Consider the following 26,173-nt stretch of genomic DNA (forward strand, 5'->3'; position numbering starts at 1 on the left):
ATATAAAAATATGTAGATGCAATTTATTTAAAGTTATTGGAGGAGTTATACTGTTGACTGGAGGTATAAAATGTAAAATCTGTTAGATTTTTTAAATACAACAAGATAGGTAGAGTATAGAGTAGGTAGAGTAAGGTAAGATTTATGAAATGTATTTGAAATTCATACGAGATTTTTAAACCAAAGCTTGTCACAAGAAAATGACGTCAATTCTTACAACGTAAATTTATTTTGCTGTTATGGAAACCTGAGATAAGTATTGTTCTCAAATTGCACGAATGTGTCTACTGGGGTTATGTTATAAAAATGATACGCTTGGTTCATTAAACTATTGTTATTTTAACCTTGAGTGTTTTACAGTGTGATTATGAAATTGAAACACAGGGCATGGTTGTTTTAAATTTTGATTCCATATCCAAATATCTTTTTAAATAATTTTTATACGTACTTTTACTACGGTAGATTCGCGCCGGTCCCTCGATCCCGCCTTGTAAATCGTCGCCAAGGTCGCTAGCCCCTATTAACGCCTTAAAGGGTTTTAAATTGTTTGTTATCTAATTAATTAACGATATAATAATGAATACGATATTTAAAAGCATTAGCAGTTTATTGTGAATGGTACAAACACGCTTGTTATCTTAAAATAAAAAAAATGTTATCGTCAGTAAAAAAAACTCTTCAAAACATTAAACTTTATCCACATTCACATTACGTAAAGCAGCCAAGAAAAACTGCAAGGTCGACGGATTCAGAGCTGAGTCAGTGTGAATATTTGCCAGATATTGTTTTTGGTTATATTCATTTATTACGTCCTTATAAACTTGATGCAATGAGATAATTATGCAAATATATGACTATGTGCATAAATTACAATAATGAAGTCATTATTCTGCTCAAAGTATCTTATATTTAACTCTGTTCTCGGTAGTTCTAAAGAATCGTAGAAATAATATCGCTCATTGGACGAATCAGGGACCCTTTTAGATTACTATTAGTGGTAAAGATCCCTCGATCAAACTACGAAGAAACGACGTTTTGTCAACTCTGGCTTTGAAAATTATCAGAAGCTGTTATTTGTATTACCCCCGAATAATATGTCAGGAAAAGTTAAAAGAAGAAACAGGAAAAGTTTTTGTACAGATTATAAAACTTGTGGCTAGTCCAGGAGCCGGTGGTCTGCTGTACGATCATAAATAGAATAATACATACTGTTTCACCTCGGCACAGTTCCGGCGGTAATTTTAGAGTATTACGTTATCAGCGCGCGCTCGCGTAAACATTATTATATAAACAGGCTCCTGTTTCTTAGTTACGTTATGAAGTTATTCTGGTGCATTGTGTGCTTGCGCTTAGCGTCCATTCATGAAATAAGCTCCGTTTGTCGTGACGCACGAACGAAACGAACGACATCACATTAGAAACCTCAAAAATAACAGTACTTCTCCACTATTTAATGGATGTTATTATACATATAAACCTTCCTCTTGAATCACTCTATCTATTAAAAAAAACCGCATCAAAATCCGTTGCGTAGTTTCAAAGATTTAAGCGTACAAAGGGACATAGGGACATAAGGACATAGGGACAGGGAAAGCGACTTTGTTTTATACTACCTCGTAGTGATAGTGATGATTTACTCCCTCTTTTATAACAAGACTGACATACCTTAAATTATTCATGCTTTTTCGAATTGTTCTATTCGACCAAAAAAGTCCAACCAATTTTATATTGTTACGCTGTTATTATATTTATGAACTTACATTACAAATAAACAACAGGCGAGTATAGTAGATATCCTGTCATGACAAGACACCTGTTTCTTACAAGATGCCGAAGTGTGATAACATATAACATGGGATGTAGTGTAAGAGCTGGCGTGCAAAATGTGTAATGTATCTATTTTCGAATAAGGATAAACTTTTGTCCATTGCAATTCAATTTTATCAAAAAGTATCAAATTATTTTATTAATATACTTCGAAAGTAATGCTTAAAAGGTCAGAATGAAAATCACATACGACACATTCATTGTTTTGACTACATAGTAAAATTTTATAATTTTTCCAATCATCATGAAATAAACGTTATCGGACAGACTTACCTATGTTACTTTATCTTTGGATGCTGCATACTGCATAGTAAAGTGAATCATTGTTGCAAATACATCCATACTAATATTATAAATGCGAAAGTAACTCTGTCTGTCTGTCTGTTACTCCATCACGCCTTAACTACTGAACCAATTTGCATGAAATTTGGTATAGAGATATTTTGATACCCAAGAAGGCTACTTTTTACCCCGGGAAATAGGATAGGTTTTATCCCGGAAATCCCACGGGAACGGGAACTATGCGGGTTTTTCTTTGACTGCGTGGGCGAAGCTGCGGGTGGAAAGCTAGTTATATTATAAAATTCATATTAATTTTTTAAACATTCAGAAAATTTAATCATAAAATATATGTACCTGTCAACATCTCGATGCTGGACTACAATACACGGCTGTAGGAAGGGCACGTGCGCGGGCGCATCCCGCCGCCAGCCGCAGTGGGAGGGGGAGGGGGGGGGGGAGACAGGTGACGACTGATTTAATTGGAGGCCGACAGAAATACCGCCGGCTCGTGTAATTATACAATCCACAGATACAATCCTTCCTGTAAGGGATGCCCTTTGAATAGATAATGAAGCAAATTAGATTAATAATTATGTGTTGTTAAGCAGATTAAATTCTAATATGATAGAATTCGGAGATTTTGATGTAAAATGTCAAAACATTTCTATGGTAGAGAAAGTTCGAGAGATATTATTAATGTAAAATGTTAGAACAAAGTAATTATTCTATAACTACCTATGTTTAAAAATTATATTGTTTTCCTATAAGGCATTTAATTTTCATTTCCAACCTTACAAGATTTTTAAGCAAAGCCTCTAAAACCTAACACTAATATCTAACCATCGCGTGTTACAAAGTATTTAATAAAATAATTTGAATATTTAATATCAATAAAAAACTGGTTTAACTCTAATCTTTTGAATATATTGTTGTTAAATAATTAACAAACTATTACAACATTGAAAAACTTTAATATCCCGAACAAAGACGGACTTCTCTACCGTGAAATGAGTTTTATTCATACGGGCTTCTAACGAAGAAGCAGTTAATCTAATCGAGATTATAAAGATGGCGCGTCACGGTATACACTATACCGTGTGTGTGGCCAAAGGTAAACTATGATCCCGGTACGGTGACCATGAGTTTGGGATCTAGATTGCGTTATAATGTGCTGTTAAATTAATTTAAGCATTGATAAAAATATATTGTCTTATTATTGTTTTTTTTTTTAATGTTTGATTAAAATGTAGATCAAATGTTAGAAGAATAAATAAAAAAAAGGCAATACAGTCACTAGTAACACAGTTTCAAAGTTTGTCAAATATGACACATGAAATAAGTAGGTATGCCGTATGGCTAATGGATGCATGTATGCATGACATGTTAACTATTAAGTAAATAATTAACATTAAATTACAAAACTACACTATAACTTTGATTCAACTTGCAAATAAAACATCATAAAAGCGACGATTAAAATCCGACAAAACCAAAAACGAAGGTGACTCCAACGATATAGTCTAAGCAACGTCCGATGATTGCTGCTTCATAAATTTCCTCACTTTACATTGTAAATACACGCGTGTAATGTAGAGGAAAGAGGCTGTAAAGTCGGCACATACGTAATTAGGTAACAAAAACCAAGATTATCTAAATTTTATGAATATTTCTTTACTGAATAATTTGTTGATCTTTTATCAGAATTAAATTACCACCACACCAGCTAGTGTAAATCCTGATAAATTTATACTAATATTATAAAGCTGAAGAGTTAGTTTGTTTGTTTGAACGCGCTTATCTCAGGAACTACTGATCCGATTTGAAAAATTCTTTCGGTTATAGATAGTAGGTTATAGATGTATATCCCATAATTTAAAAAGATAATATGCTTCAAGCTTACTGCTCAAAAGAAACAAAAGTTCGTGAGGAGATGATAAAAGTTTGTGTACCTATCAAATATTGTATGATAGGTGATAGAAACTGTCGTGATTTGCAGCTTTGTGAAGGTGTTACCGATTTTTGTTAAAGGTGTCAAGAACTTTGTACTTACTAAGTGTTTGTGTTCCCATACTAGATAGTTTCAAAACTTCTTATGTTACAGATACAATAACATTTTCTTATTCTAATGATTGAAATAAGTTAAACTAGTAATGAGTTTATACCTTGAACCTTGTTAAAATGAGTATGATTATACAAAATACAAATTAGCCAGTAAGTCAGCGGGGTCTGAGATAGTCATTAAGATAACTGACGATCGGCGACAAGGTGCTAATTGCCGTTACTCGACTTGTATATATAACTTGCTCTTGGATTTTTATTGAAAGCGACGTCTTTTAAAATGTTCTTCGTGTGATAAGTATGTGTAGGAATTGTTTCTTTATTAATTGGTATTTGATATCATCACGAAATTTGAAATTCTAACGACTTCAAATAAAATGCATGATTAATAAAGATTTTTGTAAGCAAAGCCATCGTATATATTAGAGAGAATAACGATTTTGTTTTTCGTTTAAACCAAGTTTCTAATGGACTTATATGTTTGCAATTTCATTCAACAAGAATCATATTACATTTACATCTTCAATCTTGCAAATCATTACTTTCTGTCTCCTCTCATTTACAATGCTGTACTTCTCAAACAAACCTTTAACATTATCGTTATATGTATCTAAAATGCAAGCCATTGGTAAATTAGTACAAGGCTGCACTCCCACGTTTCCTCGTGCTCTAGCAAAGTGTAAACAGGCGAGAATTGAACCATTATTAGCGAGTAACGCAACTCTGCTATAGTTTTGAACCAAAATCTACAGTAATTCGTGAAGTGATTTGTTTAGACCGGATTTGTAGGCGTTGTTCTCTTTTATTATCAATGATATCTAGAGGTGTTGATATCTAGAGGTGCTGGCATTGGAAAAATTTTTTGTTCGTTAGTATTGGACCTGTATTATTTAAATCAGAAGTAACTAACTAAATAATGAAACTGATTTGTTGAATTGAAACCAGAGAATCCATTTTAAACTACTCAATTTGAAACACGTTGATGACGACACACTTCTATAAAATGAAGTCATCTCTCTCCAAGTTAATACAAGAAGATAAATCATACATTAATAAACCATAATCACCTCAATAAAGTATCATATTAGCAGTCTATTTACAATTATTATGGTACGGGAGCTATTAACGTTTTAAAAAAAGTCATTTTAGTATAGTTGGGTTTTTGATATACTGTTTCTCTTGCTATTTCGGTTAGAGTCCGCGCTGTCTGGCTGGCGGTAGTGGTTGCGTTTATTAGTGCGCACAGGAAAATATCCGTAATTTAAAGTCATTTATTAACGCGTAATTTTTAATCTTTTGCCTTTAGATAGATCCATCAGACATAAATTTGTTATTGCAAGACGTTTTTTTCGTTGTTAAATAGGTGCCATACGCAATTTTTTATTTCAAAATCATTAAAATGTCATCGAAATAAGTGAAATTACATCAACATGATTTCGCTTAAAAGGTAAGTAATAACTTTATTACTTATATTATATTATCCTTTTTTAATACTTATATTGAATAATTAGTAAACTAATATTTTTAATACATGGTTTCATATTTATTACACTTTTGGGTATTAATATGAATTTGATGATATTTGGTTTTTATCAAGTTTACATTAACGTCCTATTTGAGATTCGTTGGGAAAAGGAGGCACCATGGTAGATTGTTGCTAAAAAATTGTAAATAGTAAAATGAATATTATACATAGTATATCCTTCACGGGGACTCATGTTGATGGAATTTCACTTATTTCGATGACATCTTAATGATTTTGAAATAAAAAATTGCGTCTGGCACCTATTTAACAACGAAAAAAACGTCTTGCAATAAAAAAATTATGTCTCATGGATCTATCTAAAGGCAAAAGATTAAAAATTACGCGTTAAAAAATGACTTTAAATTAAGGATATTTTCCTGTGCAGATAAGATGCGCACTAATAAACGCAACCACTGCGACCAGCCAGACAGCCCGGACTCTAACCGAAATAGCAAGAGGAACAGTATATCAAAGAACCAACTATACTAAAATGCTCACTTGTCAACGTTGGTAGCTCCTATACGATTAGACTAATCCAAGTTAAAGGGCTTAGAGCCGCCTGCGCAAATCACCGTTCCAATAAAAATGCGTCCCACGCGTTGCTTTCACCTTCATTTGCATTTGGGATCAACCGAAACCGTGTGTTGGGCAATTTTGTCAGCCATAAACGGGACTACATTGTTTTCTTATCGACCTTCGAATTTAACAGGTGCTTTTGTATATTTTATGCTGCGTGGACAGAAATTATCAGCTCATGACTCAATTCATTCTTTATATTCATATAATGTATGTAGTTTCAGCAAGTCGTTTAGCATTGGATTTCTTAACGTATAAAAATCTAAAAAAAATGGGACAAACATGAGGTGGAAGAGTATTTTCTGAAGTATTCGACAACTCTACCTAGAGACCTATCATTTAGAAGAATGTGACATAATGTCTAATTATATTACTGATCTTGCAAGTCCAGAAAAATGTATTTAGCTGCAGCTTTCGCGTGCTTGTCGCAATTCTCACGAGGACGTCTCATTATGTGCAATCTTCTCATTGAGGCAATCAGCCGGACGCACCCTATGCGGGGGGACACTGCTTTTTTGCTTGACTTTGTATTGGGGTTTTCAAGACTTCTAGTTCTATAAGATGATGGTATAAATATATGTATTATGTAAGGAGAAACTAGATATTGCGTTTTATGGATAAACAGCACTAAATCGTATTTTATGTGTAAAAGAGGTCTCACATCACTTGCTCTAAGGATATGATTACTTTTCCTACAAATAATTTCAAAACATCAATAATTAAAGTGCATTAAAGTTTGCTCTATACATTAATTTTGCCATTCAATGTTCAAAGTTTTCATTTTTATTCACGCAACATAAGACTGTCGCAAAAACACCAAAACGAGCCTATATAATGACACAGCAATGTAGAGTTGTGATTGAAATACGGACAGTTATATCTTGCTAGACCAAATTAAATTAAGAACCAGTTACATTAGCGCCTGTTTTTGTTTCTTGGACCAATATGGTCAATCTAATCTACAAATTAATCACCAGTAAGTCAGCAAGTGACGTCTGACAGTCAGAGGGCACAACGGTCAGACAAAATTAAATCCTTTCGTCATGCGGTTTTTAAGCTTCAGTTTATTGACAAACTTGTACAGATTCATTGAGTTGAATGTACTTTGTTTTTAACTGTCAAGGTTATATTGCTAAATACGTAGTTAGAAGACTTTTTTTTCTTAAAATACAGCAGCAGCTAACCATATTTATAAAATTATACAGTGTTTACCTATCCTAAAACTGCTTAATTACATTCATGCGTTCATAAAAATATTTAAAATAACATTCTCTATAATCAAACCTTTATCAAGTACCGTTTACAAGTACAATGGAATAATTGTAATGTCGCACGAAGTAGGAATGCAAATACACGTGCAGAGCGTAGTCTCACAAGTCGCCGACAGGTGCAGTTCGCCACATGCCCTGGAAAGTATTTACTTTAGGCTTTAGGCACTAAAAGCTGGTGCGCAATATTTTTGAACCTTTTTATATCTCGAAATCCACCTGCTTCTTATTAATTTAATTTGATATTAAGCTAATGTGACTAAAATATAAAAAATATATATTGTAAAAAAATCTCTACATTTAATGTAATGTAATGACAATGATGTATTAAACAAACAATATTTGTTTCGAAAAATCAATAACACCTTCTAGTAAAATCACTTTCAAACTATAGATATTTCATATTCCTGTGTATTTGATCTAAATGAACAAACTACTCTATAATAGGGGACAAATCAACTCTGCACACATAATCTCAGATAAAGGTTAGACCACATCGTGACTAATTGAGACATTCTGAGAGTTGAGACCCGTAAAGGGTGCGCCCTTACATTCTCTACGGTCAAGGTAACCATTAGAGATAATGGATATTCAATGTGAAATTCACCCTATTACTAGTGAAGAAGGTGGGTTTTGCAATATTTATCCAGGGCAGGGTCTTATGTATGGGTCAGTACATGATCATGATCATCGACAGATAAGAGGAATTGCTTGCATTTTTAGCGAAACCTCGTTATTACCATTTTCTAGAAAACAATTGATAATAATCACTTCACAGTTTTTATTATTAATTGTTTTATAGCCAGGATAAAATCTTGTATATCTCAAATTATATATATAAGCAGCTAGTAAGTAGAAAAAACTCATCTCTCGCAGAAGATCGAACGTTAAGTGTCCGTAAACGTAAATCTATCAATGCAATAAATACGTTGATGTTTGTAGCACTATTTCTTTTCCGTGTTCCAACTTCTCATATAATTCAAGTTAATGAAGAGCAAATAAAAACTTCGCATAAAAGTAAATAACGGCCATATTTACGGTCTTGTAATCATGAGCTAATAAATCAAGTTAATATGTCTCGATCAATCACACTCACAATTAATGGGACAAAGAGAGCTGGGCTCATTGACATTGTGTTGACCTTTTGCTTGTGACAAACGCTTGGGCCAATCTTTACTTTGGGGTACTTTTTTGTGGTATAAAATAGAAAATTTGTGGAATATTTAACACCCTTAAATGGGAACGAAGGCATCTGGGGGTTTCTTACAGTGAAGATTAAATATGACTAGTAAAATTGAGAAAATAAGGACAAAAAACCGCCTTACTATAGCGTAATAACATACGTTTATCACGACGAATCTCTAGAAAAGCAGCCAAAAGCAGGCCAAAACCAGCAATCAATAAATCATTGCAATTAATTCATAACTGCTGGACCAATATGGCAGTAAGACGCCAACATATTGGCAGTTGGCATATGGTTGGCATAGGTGTCATTGTTTTCTGAGGAATGTCCTGATACGCATCAGCGGCGAGAGACAATCAATTATGCTGCGTCAGTACGCAGCTCCGGTATGAAAAGTACGATTTTGAATATAATTACATAACGTTTTGCTTGTAGGTTGTAGGGCAAGACACTAATTGTTAATACTTTCCTTATAGTAGACATAGGTCTACTAAATATAGATTTACAGCTTTTGTATATAGTTCATAGATGACAAGTACCAGATCAATTCGACGACTGGCTTAACATATTTTTTGGGAGCCCGAAAGTGTTTATATCTATCATAGAAATCTAAATAACAAGACATGTTATTCAGATTTCTACGGTTTATATTATGTAAATATTCATGCAATATTTCCAGTACAATTATATATTTCGAATTGATAATCTGATTCAACGTCGACGTCAACTACAAACTACAAAATTATTTTTAACATACCAAGATACAATTGTGATAAATATTAAAAAATATTTTAGTTTACAATTATCGCGCCTCGTCTAAGGTCAAACATTCGATCTCGGCTGAACACACAAAAACGTTTTTGTGCTTTTCTTAGACATTGTTGAATACATTTTAATAACCTCTTTATTCGTTACTTTGTACGAGTTTCTCGAAACGTTATCTTTTTATTTAAACAGTGGTTAATTGTGACGGTTGTTTTGCAAACGCTCTACTTAAAAAAAATGTTTGTTCTCAGATTATTTGAAGAAAGTAGAATTGTTTGGCAGTTTTGGCTATACAGGGTGTAATCGTTAAGTGTGCACAGGCGATTATTCCGTAACTATTACAGATATCAAAAAACTTTAAACTGATATTGAAAGTACTTAACCCAATGAGTAAAATGGCCATAATAAATTTTTAAAAATAAAACGATAAATATTTAAAAAATTCACTTGAAACCCTCCCATACATTTAGTATGAGATATGACTATCCCATGTACATGAGTTGATCCAAAAGTAATTATAATCAATATTAAACCAGGTCATTACAGTTAAAATATTTCGCTAGATAGTCTTCTAACTAGATAATATACTTCGATATTTTTTTTCCAAAACTTAGAAAAAAAAACTTTGACTTCATCCGTAAAAACCCCTCAACGCGGCCATCTATTCGCTATCGTCTTAAAATTTTTTGCTAAGACGGTGTTTTTTGTGCCCAGGAAAGAGATAGAAATAACTAGGAGCTAGATCTAACAAACAGGGTGGGTGTTTAAGCATTTGGAATGCCGATTTTTGAATGGCAGCCATTGCAACTGACGCTTTGTGATCTGGTGCGTGGTCTTGGTGAAATAACATTCAAGCCCGCAGTTTGCCATGTCTCTTTTCCTTACTAACCTACCCGCAATCTTTTAATATGGTCTGTGTAGTAAGAGCCCAACATAGTGGCTACCTTCTTAAAATATTCCACCAAAATTATTCCTTCGGCGCCCCAAAAAACTGCCGCTTTAATCTATCCCACTAATTTTCACTTTGAATTTCTTCATCGTCACTTTGGAAGCTCGCATCCAGGCCATTAATTGTTTCTTGGTTTCAGCATAAACATGGTGAACCCGGGTAACGTCCATGGTCACAAATCGTGCCAAAAAATTATCCTGATCTCATTAAGAATTTAGAAATTCACCCTCTAAATGTCGAATTGTTGTTTCTTCTTTTTGTCGGCAAAAATTCTGGCACGCACGGTTCACATTCAAATTAATGTAAATACTTGGAAACGTGGCCTATTGATATGATTTTTTTGTGATAACTTAGCGAGTACATGAGCAAGCAATAAACAGTTATTTTATATTTTTATGTACACAGGAAATACCCAATTATCATTACTTTTGGATTGTACATTTAATATGAAAAATTTTAGCTTTTCCTTTCTTTTTTTGGTTTTCTGCTTAAATTACTTCGCAAATTTGAAGGGAAGTTCATTTCGAAACTGCAAATAGAGCTCCTCATTGTATTGCACAATGAGGACGTCACGTTGATAATCTGCTATGAATACAAAATGTATGGGAAATAAAATGTATGGGAGCATTTAATGTAACATTTTTGGATATTACTCGTTTTATTTTCAAAAATTTATTATAGCCATTTTACTCATTAGGTTAAGTACTTTCGATATCAGTTTAAAGTTTTTTGATATCTGCAATAGTTACAGAATAATCGCCTGTGCACACTTAACGATTACACCCTGTATAATAGTAATTCGTAATTTATAAATTTTATACAATTAATATAATAATAGTATTTTATGTAGCTGTTATAGGAAATGGACCAAGTAAAAAATATGAAAATATTCTTTTATAGTTCTTAAAAACTATTTTAGGTAAGTTTTTATATAAATAAATAAATATTTAATGTAAGGTGTGTATGATGATTTATTTCGTTTAAGATTAGAATTAATTAAGTTTTTATTACGTTAAATACTTCCATTAAATATCTATACATTAAAACTGAAATTGCGAATCCTTTGATAGTTAGCGACCGATAACTAAAGATTAGTATTCAAATGAGCGAAACAAAATGGTAACACTGTAGAATACATAAACGTTATCATGTTCGTGTTTACCACCTTCGCTCCAGTTACACAACTCGACAAATATGTTGATAATCATTATCTTCGTTAACGTTCATTGTTTTGACTCTCTTAATACATGATGCAAGCTAAAGATTTATACGTATACGTATCAAAATAGAGTATATCTCACTCTTTATGTCTTCTCTCTTTATTTAACTTTATCATAATCTAGAGTAGATTCGTGATGACCTAGCTATGACAGATGTAACTTTTTTCAGTGAAATATTTTAAGTCTTAGTTTTACTTTTAACTCATGAATACATTACCAGTGAAAGCCTCTTATAACTATGAATGTCCAGATATCAATCGTTGATATTTTTTAAATTTCATACAATGGTAAACACTGAACTCTAAAAAATTTCTTATTACTTAGTCTAATAAATTAGTAAATGTCTCTACATTTTAAATAGTTTTTAAAGGTAAATTCCTCTAGTATAATTCAATACGAGACATGAGCAACATGAGTAAGTATTAATTTTAATATTAATATTATGACGTCATGCTACAGTCATGGTTCCAATAAGCAAATTTGACATTGTTAATTCGTTTCACCAATTAAAACTGCGACAGACGCTGAGTGTACATGTACGAACATACGAACTATATATTTATTACTGAATGAATAATTGGATGTATAATTTTCCTCCAATATTAGTCTGGTTTACGTCTGTTGCGGTTAGTTCTGTGGTTGTAATTTTTCTTATGAAACAATCGAACAGTTGTGGGAATAATTATTATGAATTGAAGTATTATTGTATTTATTTCACACTGGGCTTAAACTTCATTCAATGCCCATATTTTTTATTCTTTTATAGGGCAGTTTTCTGTTTATTCGTCTTATCTATCTAATATTCACTTCAGTTTTTGACTTTACTAGATATTATTAATTATAAAGTGTTGATTCTTTCTTCTCTTTTTTTGCATTATTTTTTTTTTAATTAATATTTGTTGAAAAAACCTTGTATAGCAATAGAATTATATATACAACCTACTTTAATATATTCCAGTGCAAATACTATGTATAAACAATTTTATCAGCAGTCGTAATGCAAATGATAGCGATACCTTGACGAGATTTGTGCGACTCGGAAGATCTTGATTGAGGTCCAGCAAATGGCAGTATAATGTCTTGATGCACTGTGTACTTGACTATTTATATCAGTTACGTAGACCAATTTAGCACCTTGTTTGCGTCTAGTTTAAAAACACTTTAACCAAGGATTTAACAATGATTCTGGTAAGATTAGTATGGTTGATCAATTTATTTATTTAGTTGTTACCTATTGCACGCCTCATAAGCGAAGCGTTGAGGTGGGTACTACTGTCACTTCGCGCAAAACATCTGATTTTTCAAACTTAAAATGTCTTTATGTATCATACATTGCACTTGTAAGATAATACATACACACACATATTAAGAAAAAACACTATTTTTAACGTTCATGATATTTTTGATGTCATTTTTGTTATTTAAACTAGTTAAAAAACAGTTTAAAAAAGTTCTGTCTTGGACGTCCGTGTGTCTGTATGTGCGGATCCTTTTTCTTGTTAACACGATAGCGACCGAAATACTTTACTAATCGAGTCTTTTTTTTTCTCTTACGCTTGAGTATGCTCAGGAATAGAACCCTTTCATTTTTCAGGGTCTGATTCGATGTGGTTTAATTGTTATTAAATAAACAAAAATAATAATTAATAAATATTTATTAAAAAAAAATTATGAGGCGTGCACTTTTGGATTTTCCAAATGATTTTTATAGTGGTCGAATATTAATATTTTCAACTTCACATCTTAAACGTGACATCTACAATTGAGTTTACAGACTACATACATCAGAAATGTTAAAAAAAGAACTGCGGGCTTCAAAAAAACATAATATAAATAATTAATTAATGTGGGTATTACTTTCAAAGCATTTGAAATGAGCTTAATCCTATACGTCGGTTTCCCATAGACACGTCTTTCGCGAGCGAAGCCGGGAAGGTGTGATCGCACCAGAAATAGCTCCCTCTTCCGTCGACCGAAATATCTTTGTCGCCGGCGCACGCGCACGCTCGCAGGATATTCTAGGAGAAATGCGTATTCTTTTATGGAAAAATAGTGCATAGAATTGACCATATTGTTCTAACAAGTATTTGTAATGGCCTTTAGGATATAATTATAACTAGACATAGAAATGAGGTTTGCTAATAAAACGAAGACTTGTATGATTTATTCTCCATACTTATAAACATAAAAACTTAAAATTAATAACTTATATACAGTATTTAATTAGATATAATATAGAGTGTCAATACTTGGTAGAGTCGTCGTAGTAGGTACGTCCTTTTTTCACATTAAATTAATTTCCTTAATCCTTGAAGAATCCAGATCGAGAAATACAAAATTTTGGGACGTCGTCAGACTCATTGCTTTCCATTACCAAAAAATCTAGTATCAAAACTTCATATTCAAGCTACTAGTAAACCTCAGATCCCAAAATTATAAACAAACGCTGTCAACAGTGAATCAGATACACAAATACGTTTTGGCGATGCGAACCGGCGCGGGCGCTTGAACCCGCGCTATATGCGTGCTGGCGTTGCGCCAGCGCACGGATTGTCTGACCTTATTGTGCTGGATTTGTAATTAATATGCTGGATGCTAGGGGATAGGAAATTATTAATTAGTGTAAATTATATTTTCTATGGTAACGATATATTATGGTTTTGTTGGTATCTAACATAGTTTGATCTTTACGTAATGTCCACAGCTTAAATGATACAAATAATGCTCTATAAATAATTATTGTCTTGCGATAATAATGATTCATATTTATACGGTGATATAAAGTTGTCTGCAAGTTATAAAGTTGTTTGATTTTAAGATTTGGTATACTACGCACTGATGGTTCGACTCGTTGAACATATTACACAGTCTAGTAGAAACAAGAAATCATATTTATTATTTTTATAGTTACCCAAATTACCAACTAATGAATGCAATTTCTTCAGGATCCTAGTGGGAGCGCCAGAAGATGAGCCGTACCACGTGAACGGCGTGCGAAGGCCCGGCGCAGTGTATCGCTGCGAGCCCGGACGGGGCTACCCGTCTGAGGACTTCGCCAACCCTCTGCAGAGCTGCAGCCTCATGGAGTTTGATAAGAATAGAAGTGAGTACAAGAGCCATGCATCTGGATTTATTGTTAGGAAAATTGGTAGGAGGTAAGAGATTAAGAAGGCAAGAGTTGATAGTAAGCAATTGAATATCGTAGAGGTACCTACTCGAATTCAAAACCTTTTTATTCATGTAAGCTACTACTTTTATGACTGTTTATGAATAGCTACGTTTTGCAGGTTGCTCTAGTTTGTGCATTTGGTGGGTAGCATAGGCAAATGTTTGAAAACAAAACGTAAATATGTAAGGTTAAATAATACACACGAAAAAAATCTTGGATAGCGACTTCTAAAAATAAATAGTGACCCAGTATTACAATGATTGTGTGTTGTTTGTTAACATATTATGAATGGATTGAAAGAAAATTTGGCACAGAAGCGATGCGTATTTTAAAGAAACACGTAAGTCTTTACCGAGACTTTTTTTGTAACGTGACGACAATTTATTATAAAAATAAATTTGTTTTACACGTAAAATATATGTTATTAGCGCAGTTAGCGCATAATCTAAGTACCATCAAGCAAACACGTATTAAAGTGCAATCAGTATTATAGTAATAAATGGATAAACATCAACAACTTCCTCTGTATAATTTAAAATTATACAGTTCTGCGAAGTATTAAGATAATATTTTTAAAGCGTCCATTTTATTTTTAACCAGAACGCCCTACAACTATTTACGTCAAACGTCCCGAGATAAACTAAGTATTAGGTTCACGTTTCTGACCTTCCACCCTTTTGCAACCATGAGATGTCACAGTCATCTGACATGCCTAAACGTGCAACAAATTATAATTGTACCCTTTCCATTTACGGTGAACTATGAGGTTGGGAAACAAATCACCTTTCCTGGCGTTCAATGGATAGGCATTTCTCTTGCTTGTGGTGAGCAGGATTTATGAATGTGTTCGGTTTGAATGGCGATGCTCCCGCGCAACGTGACAGGCACTGCGCACGCGCTTTTGATTTACAATACCCACGTTTAAAGGCTTTTTGATATTTGTCAGGAAAATCAAGGGTTTTAAAGAACTATTCTTGAGAGTTGATAGCTTGTTCAGAATATTTTGTATCGAATCGAATATATATTTTTCATTGGGATTTGTTCTGCATTTTATGTACCTATTGCTTTTTTTTGTAACTGAACGTAATGCACGATTTTTCTGAAAATCTAGTCATCCGCTCCTTATAAAACTACTATGACTGATAAAAATGAATATAAATTCTGGCTAAAGCGGTTCGATGAGAATAGCAGTAATTCAGGAGATGACGCATTGATGTTTCAATGTGAAGATGTATGTCATTCAGAAGTACGACATAATTAAAGTTCACAAATTGCAGAGACTAGAAACAGACAGTTTATATTATTTCCTTATTGTTACAGTACGATTAGAATGTACTACAGTACTACACTGTACAATGTACAATCTGTTTTTTTATATTGTGTATTCATGAACTTGAACTTTTTATAGCAAAAGAAAGATTCTACAACACACGCTACTTTTGAAAACTCAAATGGATGGAAAAGGAAAAGAAAATTTGTAAGGGACCAACTATCGCACGATAACATGACGTTCACCGTTCACGCAAACTAATTATATTTTTATCAATGCATATTCATATACATTCTCTTGTGTATATTTTATTGATTCAACTTTTTATACGTTCGTTAATCTCATCTCTTAAATCCGTCTCCCAACTCATAAGGCGGTCTTTGTTGTGAACGGATGCAATATGTAACGTCTGCAGATAGCGCCATGCAAAACGTTTGTCGTCTTTATTACTTTGTCAGTTTAAATACAGGCATTGTATCGGGGATAATATACCCATAAATAGTTCATGCACGAGCCGGACAAATGAGACTTGCGAGTGTACTTTGATAGATCGTGTTTTCTTTTGAAGCGTATTTAAATGGAGCTCTCTTAAAAGCAAAAATCGATTTCAAACTTTTATCAACCAAAACTTTTATGCTATTGTATTGTAATTGTATGTTATCGTCGTTAAATTTCGGTTAAATATATTTATAACTAGCTGTTGCCCGCGACATATGTTTTTATTGTTACTTAAAATTATCTCATCTTCTCTGTGAATCTCAAACGATTCTTTCATTTACGATTATCTGACGTAAGTTAACTTTCTACCGAAAAATTAGATCTGGCATTGCTAAAGAGATACGATTACGTTACTGGTTTGTAGGTCAGCGGTGGGCGTCCCGTGGGGGGACCGGTCAATTCGCTACCGATCGGTTAATTGGAGTCATTGAAAAGGTATGGTGTACTTGTAAAATGGATGCATAGCTTTTATATCGTGGTTTTATTGATAGTATGGTTTGTTATGAGGTGTTATCTAGAGATGTAGTGATCACACTGATTAATTTGTCTTAAAATTATACATTGCCAATAATATCCTGTATTTATGTAGGGAACCTAGGAAATTGAATACGTAATACCAAATTTTTATTTCCTAAAATAAGCAACAGCTATATTATATATGTATATTGATACATATGTTTCGATTCATTTTTTCTTCAACATTTATATCTACACTACCAAAATTATTTTAAAGCAAAACACACAAAATATTATATGTACCTTACAAAAAATGGTTGAAAAAAAATCTGTAATCACGTGTAACCTTAAAGCTCATATTAAAAGGTCATGTACCCTTATCCAAATTGCCGTATTATCTATCCCAGGTTCTCGGCTTTATCTGGTAATAAAAAATCTGTATTTTATAGTGAAGTGACGAGATAAAGCCACTCGATTGTTTACAGAAGCCATCGTCGATTATCATGCTTGTGAAATATCACCGGTTCGATAAGAAAGCTTAAGTAGGGAGGGGTGTTGGATATCGATAGTTTTACAAAAGGCTAAAATGGAATGGCTTTTATTGTGTGTGCTTTTTTGTTTATTAAATAGTTGAAGTTTGAATAAGATTTATTTAATGTAAATGATAATTTTATCTAATAACCTAGATCTATAGGTAACTTCAGAATTACCCATTCCACCAGTAGCATAAAACAACTTAAAAAAGCAATTACTAAAAGAAAATGTAATGTATATAGAGTCTTTACTTTTTAGTTTACTCATTAAAAATTCTACTTTTTAATAAGGAATTTCTAAACAACATTTGTTGCACATACCATGATGTATGTATCGACCAAAATGTATTTGCATTAATAATTTAATATGTATTATGCAAATTATCGACATTTACCGCACAACCCTATAAGGAATACCGTATCGTGGTATTTCATTGAACCCGCTTATCGATAAGTATCAAATTAAACAATAGAGCACCGAAACTGCACTTTGAACTATTCGGTTACGGTTATGTTAATATATCTCATAATCTATAGTAATATTAGTATAGTACTATCTGTGGTTATTATTAATAAGTAGGATATGCGATAAAATCTTACTATGTATTATAATATAGGATTTAATATCTTCTTAGCTTCGTTATTTGAATAAATATGGCAAAATATCTCAATATCTATTTGTATGTAAAATTTCAGTAAAATCAGTTCTGTGGTAAGTAGGTATTTATGTTAAGCACAATAAATATTTTAACATTTCACATATTTTTCCTATTTGTTGCTTACATTACGAACTTATTGAATAACACAATAAAAACTTTTCTTATCAACAATAACGTAGTCAAATTCACTTCCAAATGGCACTCCACAATAAAAGTATATACATATTCACATAGGACACATACCTATTAAGATTGCACCTTTTACTATATCAAGCATGCTTAAACCAGGCATAGCCAAACCATTCAACAGGCGAACATTCCTTTACGGTCTATTTACACTGCTTAGCGTTAGTGCAAGCAATTGTCTTGTGCCCTAATTACTTGTATGTCCCTTCACGAGGCAGTTCGCACGACCGAGCCGTGATCCTCGCTGATAAGAGATAGCTTGATACTATCTAAAATATAGGAATGATTAAGGAATAAATAATAATAAACACTGTTTTACAATAGATATTATACAATATGATATTTCATAATATTACACAGGAATAAATTGGAGATATATTAAATATTTTTAATTCTTTAAAGCAAAAAGTTCAATACACGTTAGTTAACTTAGGTTTGGATATTTTGAATTTATAAGGAAATTGAATAGGTACACATGATGTTTATAACTTACGTTAATACATACTTACTTTTAATCCCAACTGAACCTCCGCGAAGGCTTCAACAGCGGCTAGATCAACAATATTATTATGTAAATTTGTTAACATATTCCCTCCCACATGTTAACCAAATTGTATCATTACTGTAGTACATTCAATCGGTACAGTAGTCATTAAAAACACTTACGTAGGCTCGATATTTGGTTGCGTGGGCCCACGCGTGGGACGTCCGCCATTGACAAGTAAAAAGTGAGCTTTCGATTTTATATCAACGCCGTGGGCTTGCCACTCGCGGTTCAAGCTCTTATTTGTTTTCAATTATGTACAATGCTTTTGTTTTATTGATTGTACTTATTGTTTGATTTATTTGTTTAGGAATCAACAAACCATTAAATTTCACAAGCGATTTACTGCTTAGTTTATTTTAGCACATGAATAAAAGTAAGCTTAGAGAGTTGGGTAGGATAGAGTGTTGCTTCAAGACTCTTTGTTGTGCCACGTTGTACTTAAAGGTATTAAATTTAAAATAGTTGTTTTCTCATCTCTTCATTTCGGTAACACATTCGCGATGTCCTTTACGTTGTGGCTTTATGGCGACCGACGCTGATCACATATGGTTAGGGAGCCAGGTGCAAATTTGGTTAACTATTTCCTCTCAAGAGATAATTCGTCAGACGCATGAGAGTATAGTATTATAAAGCCTCGTGAACGTCAGCTGGCGCTCGGTTGGGGGGGTGAGCGGTTGTAGCCTCCCACGCACATAGGAAAAAAAATACATTCATTCATTCATTTCCTCTCAGCTAAAAATTTGTCAAATTGTAGCTAACCCAATATCTCAACGAAAAAAAATAGTCAGCTGGTTACAACATGGTTTATTATACGTCAGCTGGTGTCTCGAACATGAAAATTAAATTTAAAGAAAAATTTATTTTCCGTTATTTCCTCTCAAACAAAAATTTACCTGATGATAGCTTATATGTAACTGTGGATAAATATATATGTCAGCTGGCTGTATCTTGGTGGAAAAACCGTCAGCTGATACGGGAGGCTACAACCGCTCTTCCCCCCAACCGAGCTCCAGCTGACGTTCACGAGGCTTCATAATACTATACTTTGATGCATTTTACTAATTACCGCTTGAGAGGAACTTGGTCATAAAATCTGCTGCTGGCTCCCGGACCAATAAGATGGCGCGTTTGCTCAGTTGTCTCCCATACCTATAACAAAATAAAAAAAATTATGGTATTGGTTAATCATACTTGTAAACAAAAGTATAGTCGAATCGGATGGTAAACTGTCATGATTGGAGATAAATTTGGGGCAGAATCAAAAGCTTTACGTATCTCCGAGGAACCGGGACTTCTAACCTCTTCCTTCCTATATACAAAAAAATCGAGACATTTGTTCTGCAAAGAAAGCGTGTCATCTAACATTTACCTACAAGATTAGTACTAACAGTGGGTTTAGATGTGCAAATCGATGGAGTAGGCTCTAACGCGCTATATCCGGTGCACAAGGCCTCTCGAAATGGTCGCAGATGTTAGGTGATCATGATAGCTAACTATGTAACGGTTTTTGAAAATATTTGTTGTTAAGTAGATGTAATCCATACTAATATTATAAATGCGAAAGTAACTCTGTCTGTCTGTCTGTTACTCAATCACGCCTTAACTACTGAACCAATTTGCATGAAATTTGGTGTAGAGATATTTTGATACCCGAGAAAGGACATAGGATAGGTTTTATCCCGGAAATCCTACGGGAACGGGTTTTTCTTTGAAAACGCGGGCGAAGCCGCGGGCGGGAAGCTAGTAAGATATATTGTTGTATATGGAACAGATTATTTCGATAATCTAGAGTATAATTTTCATGAAATTTCAACAAATATCATATTATTTAGAGCTTTTTATATTTATAGAATCCTTAAATGTTTCTAAAACTTCGAACACACACTATACCTATTTATTTCGTTAATTATAACACCCATAACGGTAAACGTCAATTCCGTTAAAAAAATCCTTTTATTTATAAAAATTTCACAGTAGAGTAAGGCCCTTCGCTCATGGAGCTACTCAAAAAGAACTAGTCACAAACTCAAATTACTTACGAGTTGCCTGAGCGTCACAGCCCATACATGTTCTATGGAGATTCGCACACGACGCGACTAGTTACTAACTGGTGAGTAACGCGTTAGCAACCAATCACGCGCGACGCGTCGTGTCGGTCTCCACGCTACTGGTTTCCCGAGTTTCTTTGTTTTTTATGATAAAAATGAACGAGCAAACATTGACAAGTGACTGAAACCTTATAACTTGAGTAGCGTTGTATGCGAGATACAATTTGTAACTGGTTTGTAATCGTAATTACTGATTAGTTCAGTCATTTTTGAGTAGCTCCATGAGCGAAGGGCCTAATTAATGATGAATGATAATCAAGATCTGTCATCTGGGCTTCCGTAACATGATCCAGTTTCCGCCGGCCCGTTTGACGGGACCGTCAAAATGTTCAATATTAAGATTATTACCATAATTATGTAACTTTAATAATCTGTGTTCATGGTTTTAATATCTGTGGCTAACATGGTTTAGGTGGTTTAGAAATATTATGATTTGTCTGTGGTTCTTGCGGAAGAGATAAAAAAGGAAAGGGAAATATTATGACTATTCCTAAGAAATAGACAAATGATACCTAATTATAGGAAAACGAATCAGAAAAATTACAAATTATCCTAAATGTGTTTTTGGACGAATTAATGAATATAATAATTATTAAAATGATGAAGTATTAGACATTGCAGAAATACTCGGTCTATAAAATGCTATCGTGACAAAACTTGCAAGGGTGAAACATAGGGTGGTGTGTAGGGAAAGTTTGATGCACGATACCGTGAATATAATTAACTATAATTATTTATTGAAATCCGAATCAAGAAAAATGTTCATATATTGCAAATAGCAAATATCACCTCAAAATCAAGGAAAAAGAGAATTATATAAATCATCTCATGCAGTTAAAATAATATGTAATAGTATAATTGTGTTCTTCGTTGTTTAATTAGGTTACAACATTGTAGCAAGTTAACAGTGATTACTCCACAAGTTGATTGAGTGTCGAATACTCCGATTACAACCACATTTGGGGCGAAATAGCAGCCATTTGCGAAACATTCATAGTCTTTCGTTTCATGTATTTAATTATGAATAAAACTGGTCAAGTGCGAGTTGGTTTTATACGTAAAAATGACGAAAACCTTAATTAGTTAGAAAAGTTGACAAAAAAGGCTTTAGGGATTTCTTGGTCCAGAATTTTGATTTATTGATATAAGTTGAAAAAAAAAACAAAAAAAAAATTATTAATGACGCGCGGGATATACAGACAGGGGCAAGAGCTCTACCTATTTGAAATCATTTTCACCCTGCAGTAGTTCAAATGCAAAATAAATAAAGGTAACAAATTTGCTACAAGAGGCTTCATTTTGAGGTTGTTTATTTCGCCAAGTTAAATAAGGATCGAACTTGAGAATGAGACAATAAGCCGAATATTTGCATACAGCTTTCTTTTTCCTTTTGTTACCGACATGTGAAACGAAATGCAAAATAAATTGTTGGTTTACAAAAAGTATTTCTTCGTAAATTTTCGACTCGAAATAATACGAAAATTAAAGGTCACCTCGTATGTTTGTCTATTTGTGACTTTTGGTAACCCATATTGAATGAAAGTTATTTAAATTTTTGTTTATATTGTTTTAAAAGTGTTTTTAAAAATAAATTATTAGAGCATGAATCAGACTGATTTTCCCACTATTTCATATTCATAGAGCATTGAACCCACCTAGTATTTTACGTTTATCACAAATATAAGCTGAATTTCCTTTTTTATTTCATTTTAAATGATAGACCGTTACATTACACGTAACGGTATAAAGTAATATTCCCTTTATTATATGAATAGAGCCTGCTTGTAAGATTTTCTTACCTTTTAAACCATACCGTTGATGTTAGAATCGAATAGCGTGTCGCAACTCATAGCAAAAAAGATCTTTCACCGTTTTTGGACAAACTTTAAAAGTCCTGTTTTATTTGCAAACAAGTTTTTGAATTGACACGTGAATGTGTAAACAGTTTAACGACTATAAGGAAACTAGTTTTGTCAAAACTTGTATCTAAATGTTTGTACGCCTAGTTAAAACATGGAGTGATGTCATAGTCTTTATCATTCACATTTTTTATAAATTCTATAGAATTTGTTTCAAAATTTTCTGTTACAGGAAAATAGTCAAATAATTATTAATTTAAATTCGAGGGCACTGATACCAGATCGTTACTAGAAAAGCACAATGTCCATCACAATATATTTCTTCCAGTCGTAGAGGGTATAGGGTCGTCATTGTTAGCTACACAATTTGTTTGTTTTAGCGACTGTTTTGAGAATTAGCCTTGCGATATCTCTTCTATTCATTTTAATGTGTTTGTTTAAACTGTGTAACTTCATTAATAATAAAGTAATTAACTGTCCTCAATAAACTATTGGTTAGAATTAATCAAAGAAGGTCATTAAGACGCTTGCGTATTTTCCATCGAAGATACTTTAGTTTAATTGCATCGTTCCTCATATTCTGTATACATTATGGTATTTAGTCACGTTATTTTTAACATCTTGTGATAAATTCAGTCTTTTAATCAAATATGGCTATCTTGTTTAAATTCTTTGTCATTTTATTTATAAGTATGAAATTGTAAACTGTCGGGCTTGAATGAATTTTAAGCAGATAGACAAAAATTGCATTGAGATAATGAGCCAAAAATGATCAGAATATAAACATTATAAGGTAACTATTTTTTGTTTCTGCCCCAAAAGCAAAAAAAAAAGCTGATGTATTATCTTGCATTTTATTTAAATTTTTACTGAAAATTTATAAGGACCTTAAAATTCAAGGCACCATTGAAATTCCAAATTCCATTGAAGAGTTTAAGGAATTCCAAGCGTACAATAAAGATACCTGTGGCCCATTCGTCTTCTGTGTTAGTGCATTACATTGGCAGTGGGTTCGATTTCTGTGCAACACATGGAGCGTTATAATGCGTAAATCAATGCAGTACAATATTATACATATTTGTACCCAGTAACTCTTGTATCTTTGTTCCTTGTATGGTTTGGTCAGAGTATATTTTTTTAATATTTATATAGAAAACTTGGGAAAGTTTGTATTATCCAACGACCTAAACCTTTGCTCCCTTTGATCTTTCCCCCCTAATTTTCACTTTAAACGTCTTTTCTTTATATCTTTTCATTAGTTCAGCTTTTAAGTACTATATATGTAATTTAAAAAAAATCTTTTAAAATTGCGTATGTAATATTTCCCTGGTGATAATCATCCTTAAACTTTTTCATGTTTAGATAAATCTTATGCATATTAAAAGACAAATTTCCAACATGCTCCCAATTTAGCATAACCAAGCGTTACTCCAGGATTGCCATTTATTATGCGCGATGGGCCAGGTTCACCGACCCCAAAACACATGGTATTCATCTGACTTCTTTATTGATATTGCATGCAATTCTACTTAAAATTGATTAACTTATGGCCGACAATGAGATGCGAATATATTGAATCAATTAGGTGTTGATGCAACCGAAGCGTTTGGATATAGAACATGGTCACGACATAGATTGCAATTAATATACGATCGTTTATAAGTGTTTTCTCCATCAAAATATTTTTTTCCTTTTTACTTCATTATAAACAAGTCCATTAATGTTATTAAGGACTCATAAAAATATGATTTATCCATAACAGATGCGAGGACTATTTAGGAGAATTAAAATTTTGTACAAATAGCCCTATAATTGCTTCCAAGTTTCAGACTTATCTTCGTCGTAAGCGAAGAATGAAGATATTATTCTTCGCCACTTTCCTCACCATACGATCTTGTCACAACATTTCTAACTCTATATAACTAATAAACAAACCTTACCACACAGAACACATCGAGAAGCCCTCACATGTCCCCCTTACGTTGATTTATTAAATTAGAACAGTAACAATTGGACAATTCCCAAAGTTTTGACAACACGCGACTGATGGTCTATTATTTCCGCGGTCAATCCGGGCGCAATTGGTCTTGAATTGAATGAATTACCCAACCACTTGTTGTTAATTGATGCTCAAATAACACACGCTTCCTACTCATTGCTTGATTGATTGGAGGTATTTGGTTGTTAGTTGATTTTGAGCATGTACTCATGAGGTTAGTAGAATAACGATAGAAGTTCTAATGTCGTGTTCTCATTGATAATTTTTTTGAATGACGACTCGTTTCAATAAAATTTAATCAAAATAAGATATGAGTATTGCATCATTGTTGATCTAACATAAAAATAAGTTTCATATTGTATCGAATAAAACTAGGTCATAACGAGTAGAATGTATACTTACTTTACCATGAAGACTTGTCAACTAGCTGTATTAATAAAACACAGAATATAAATTAATCGTAACCAAGGCAATACAAATACAGATCAAGAAATATTTTTCCTTTGATATTCGATTACACGTCAAATATTTGTGGAAATCATCGGAGACATACGCCATGCACCAGCAAAGCCCTCGAGGACAGGTTCTGTGATCGTTGCGCACGCGCAGCGCACCGATGCCTCTGGAGTTTATTGTTTGCTAGAACAATATAGCGGATGGAAATTAGAATAAATATGTATTGAACTCGAAATTACAGTTTTATCGATGTTCGAGTTAAATTGTTTTTAGATTACGGTAGGAGTAATGATCTTATTGGAGTTTTTAAACCGATCCCACGACTTCTGTTTATGTGATGCATGTGTTTGCGCAATTATTAAAGGTTATTGTGCTTTGAACGTAAACATTTCAGGGTATAGTGAAGTATGTACATTCTACATGATGGATGTTGAAAATTGATTTGCAGATTTCTTGATTTAGATTCGAGGCCATGTGAAATACGTTAGGGTACTATGGTGTGATCTTTTGGGGTGATAGAGTAATACCTTAACATCTAAACTTTTGCTGTTTTAATTAAACGTAAGGTTACCTTACTAAGGTGATGAGATAGTAATTTACGCACCGACGCGGACGCGAAATCAGTTCTAGCATGTACATTGTACAGATACAATTTAAAACTTTTTAATTATAAACAATGTTTTACACGCGTTTTTAACTAATGGCCTGTGCACTGGCACACCTGTGATAATTATCCGGATCGAGAGGGTGAATCCCTCCGAAAATATAAATAACGTACAG

The 26,173-nt window shown here is 33.1% G+C and overlaps 1 protein-coding gene across 4 annotated transcripts in view; it reads left to right on the forward strand.

Moving 5' to 3' along the window:
• The window catches only part of if (integrin subunit alpha inflated), a 104,664-nt gene that overhangs the window by 16,910 nt on the left and 61,581 nt on the right, over positions 1 to 26,173 (forward strand). For all 4 annotated transcript variants that reach the window (XM_090105056.1, XM_090105052.1, XM_090105054.1 and 1 more), the window contains exon 2: positions 14,599 to 14,756. In XM_090105056.1, coding sequence (XP_089961182.1) covers positions 14,599 to 14,756 — 158 coding nt within the window. The remainder of the gene's footprint in view (positions 1 to 14,598; positions 14,757 to 26,173) is intronic.

This window comes from Colias eurytheme, chromosome 9, assembly GCF_061535395.1.
Source record: "Colias eurytheme isolate Ceu_HAF_F1 chromosome 9, ilColEury1 Martin Lab GWU primary, whole genome shotgun sequence".
Lineage (NCBI taxonomy): Eukaryota > Metazoa > Arthropoda > Insecta > Lepidoptera > Pieridae > Colias > Colias eurytheme.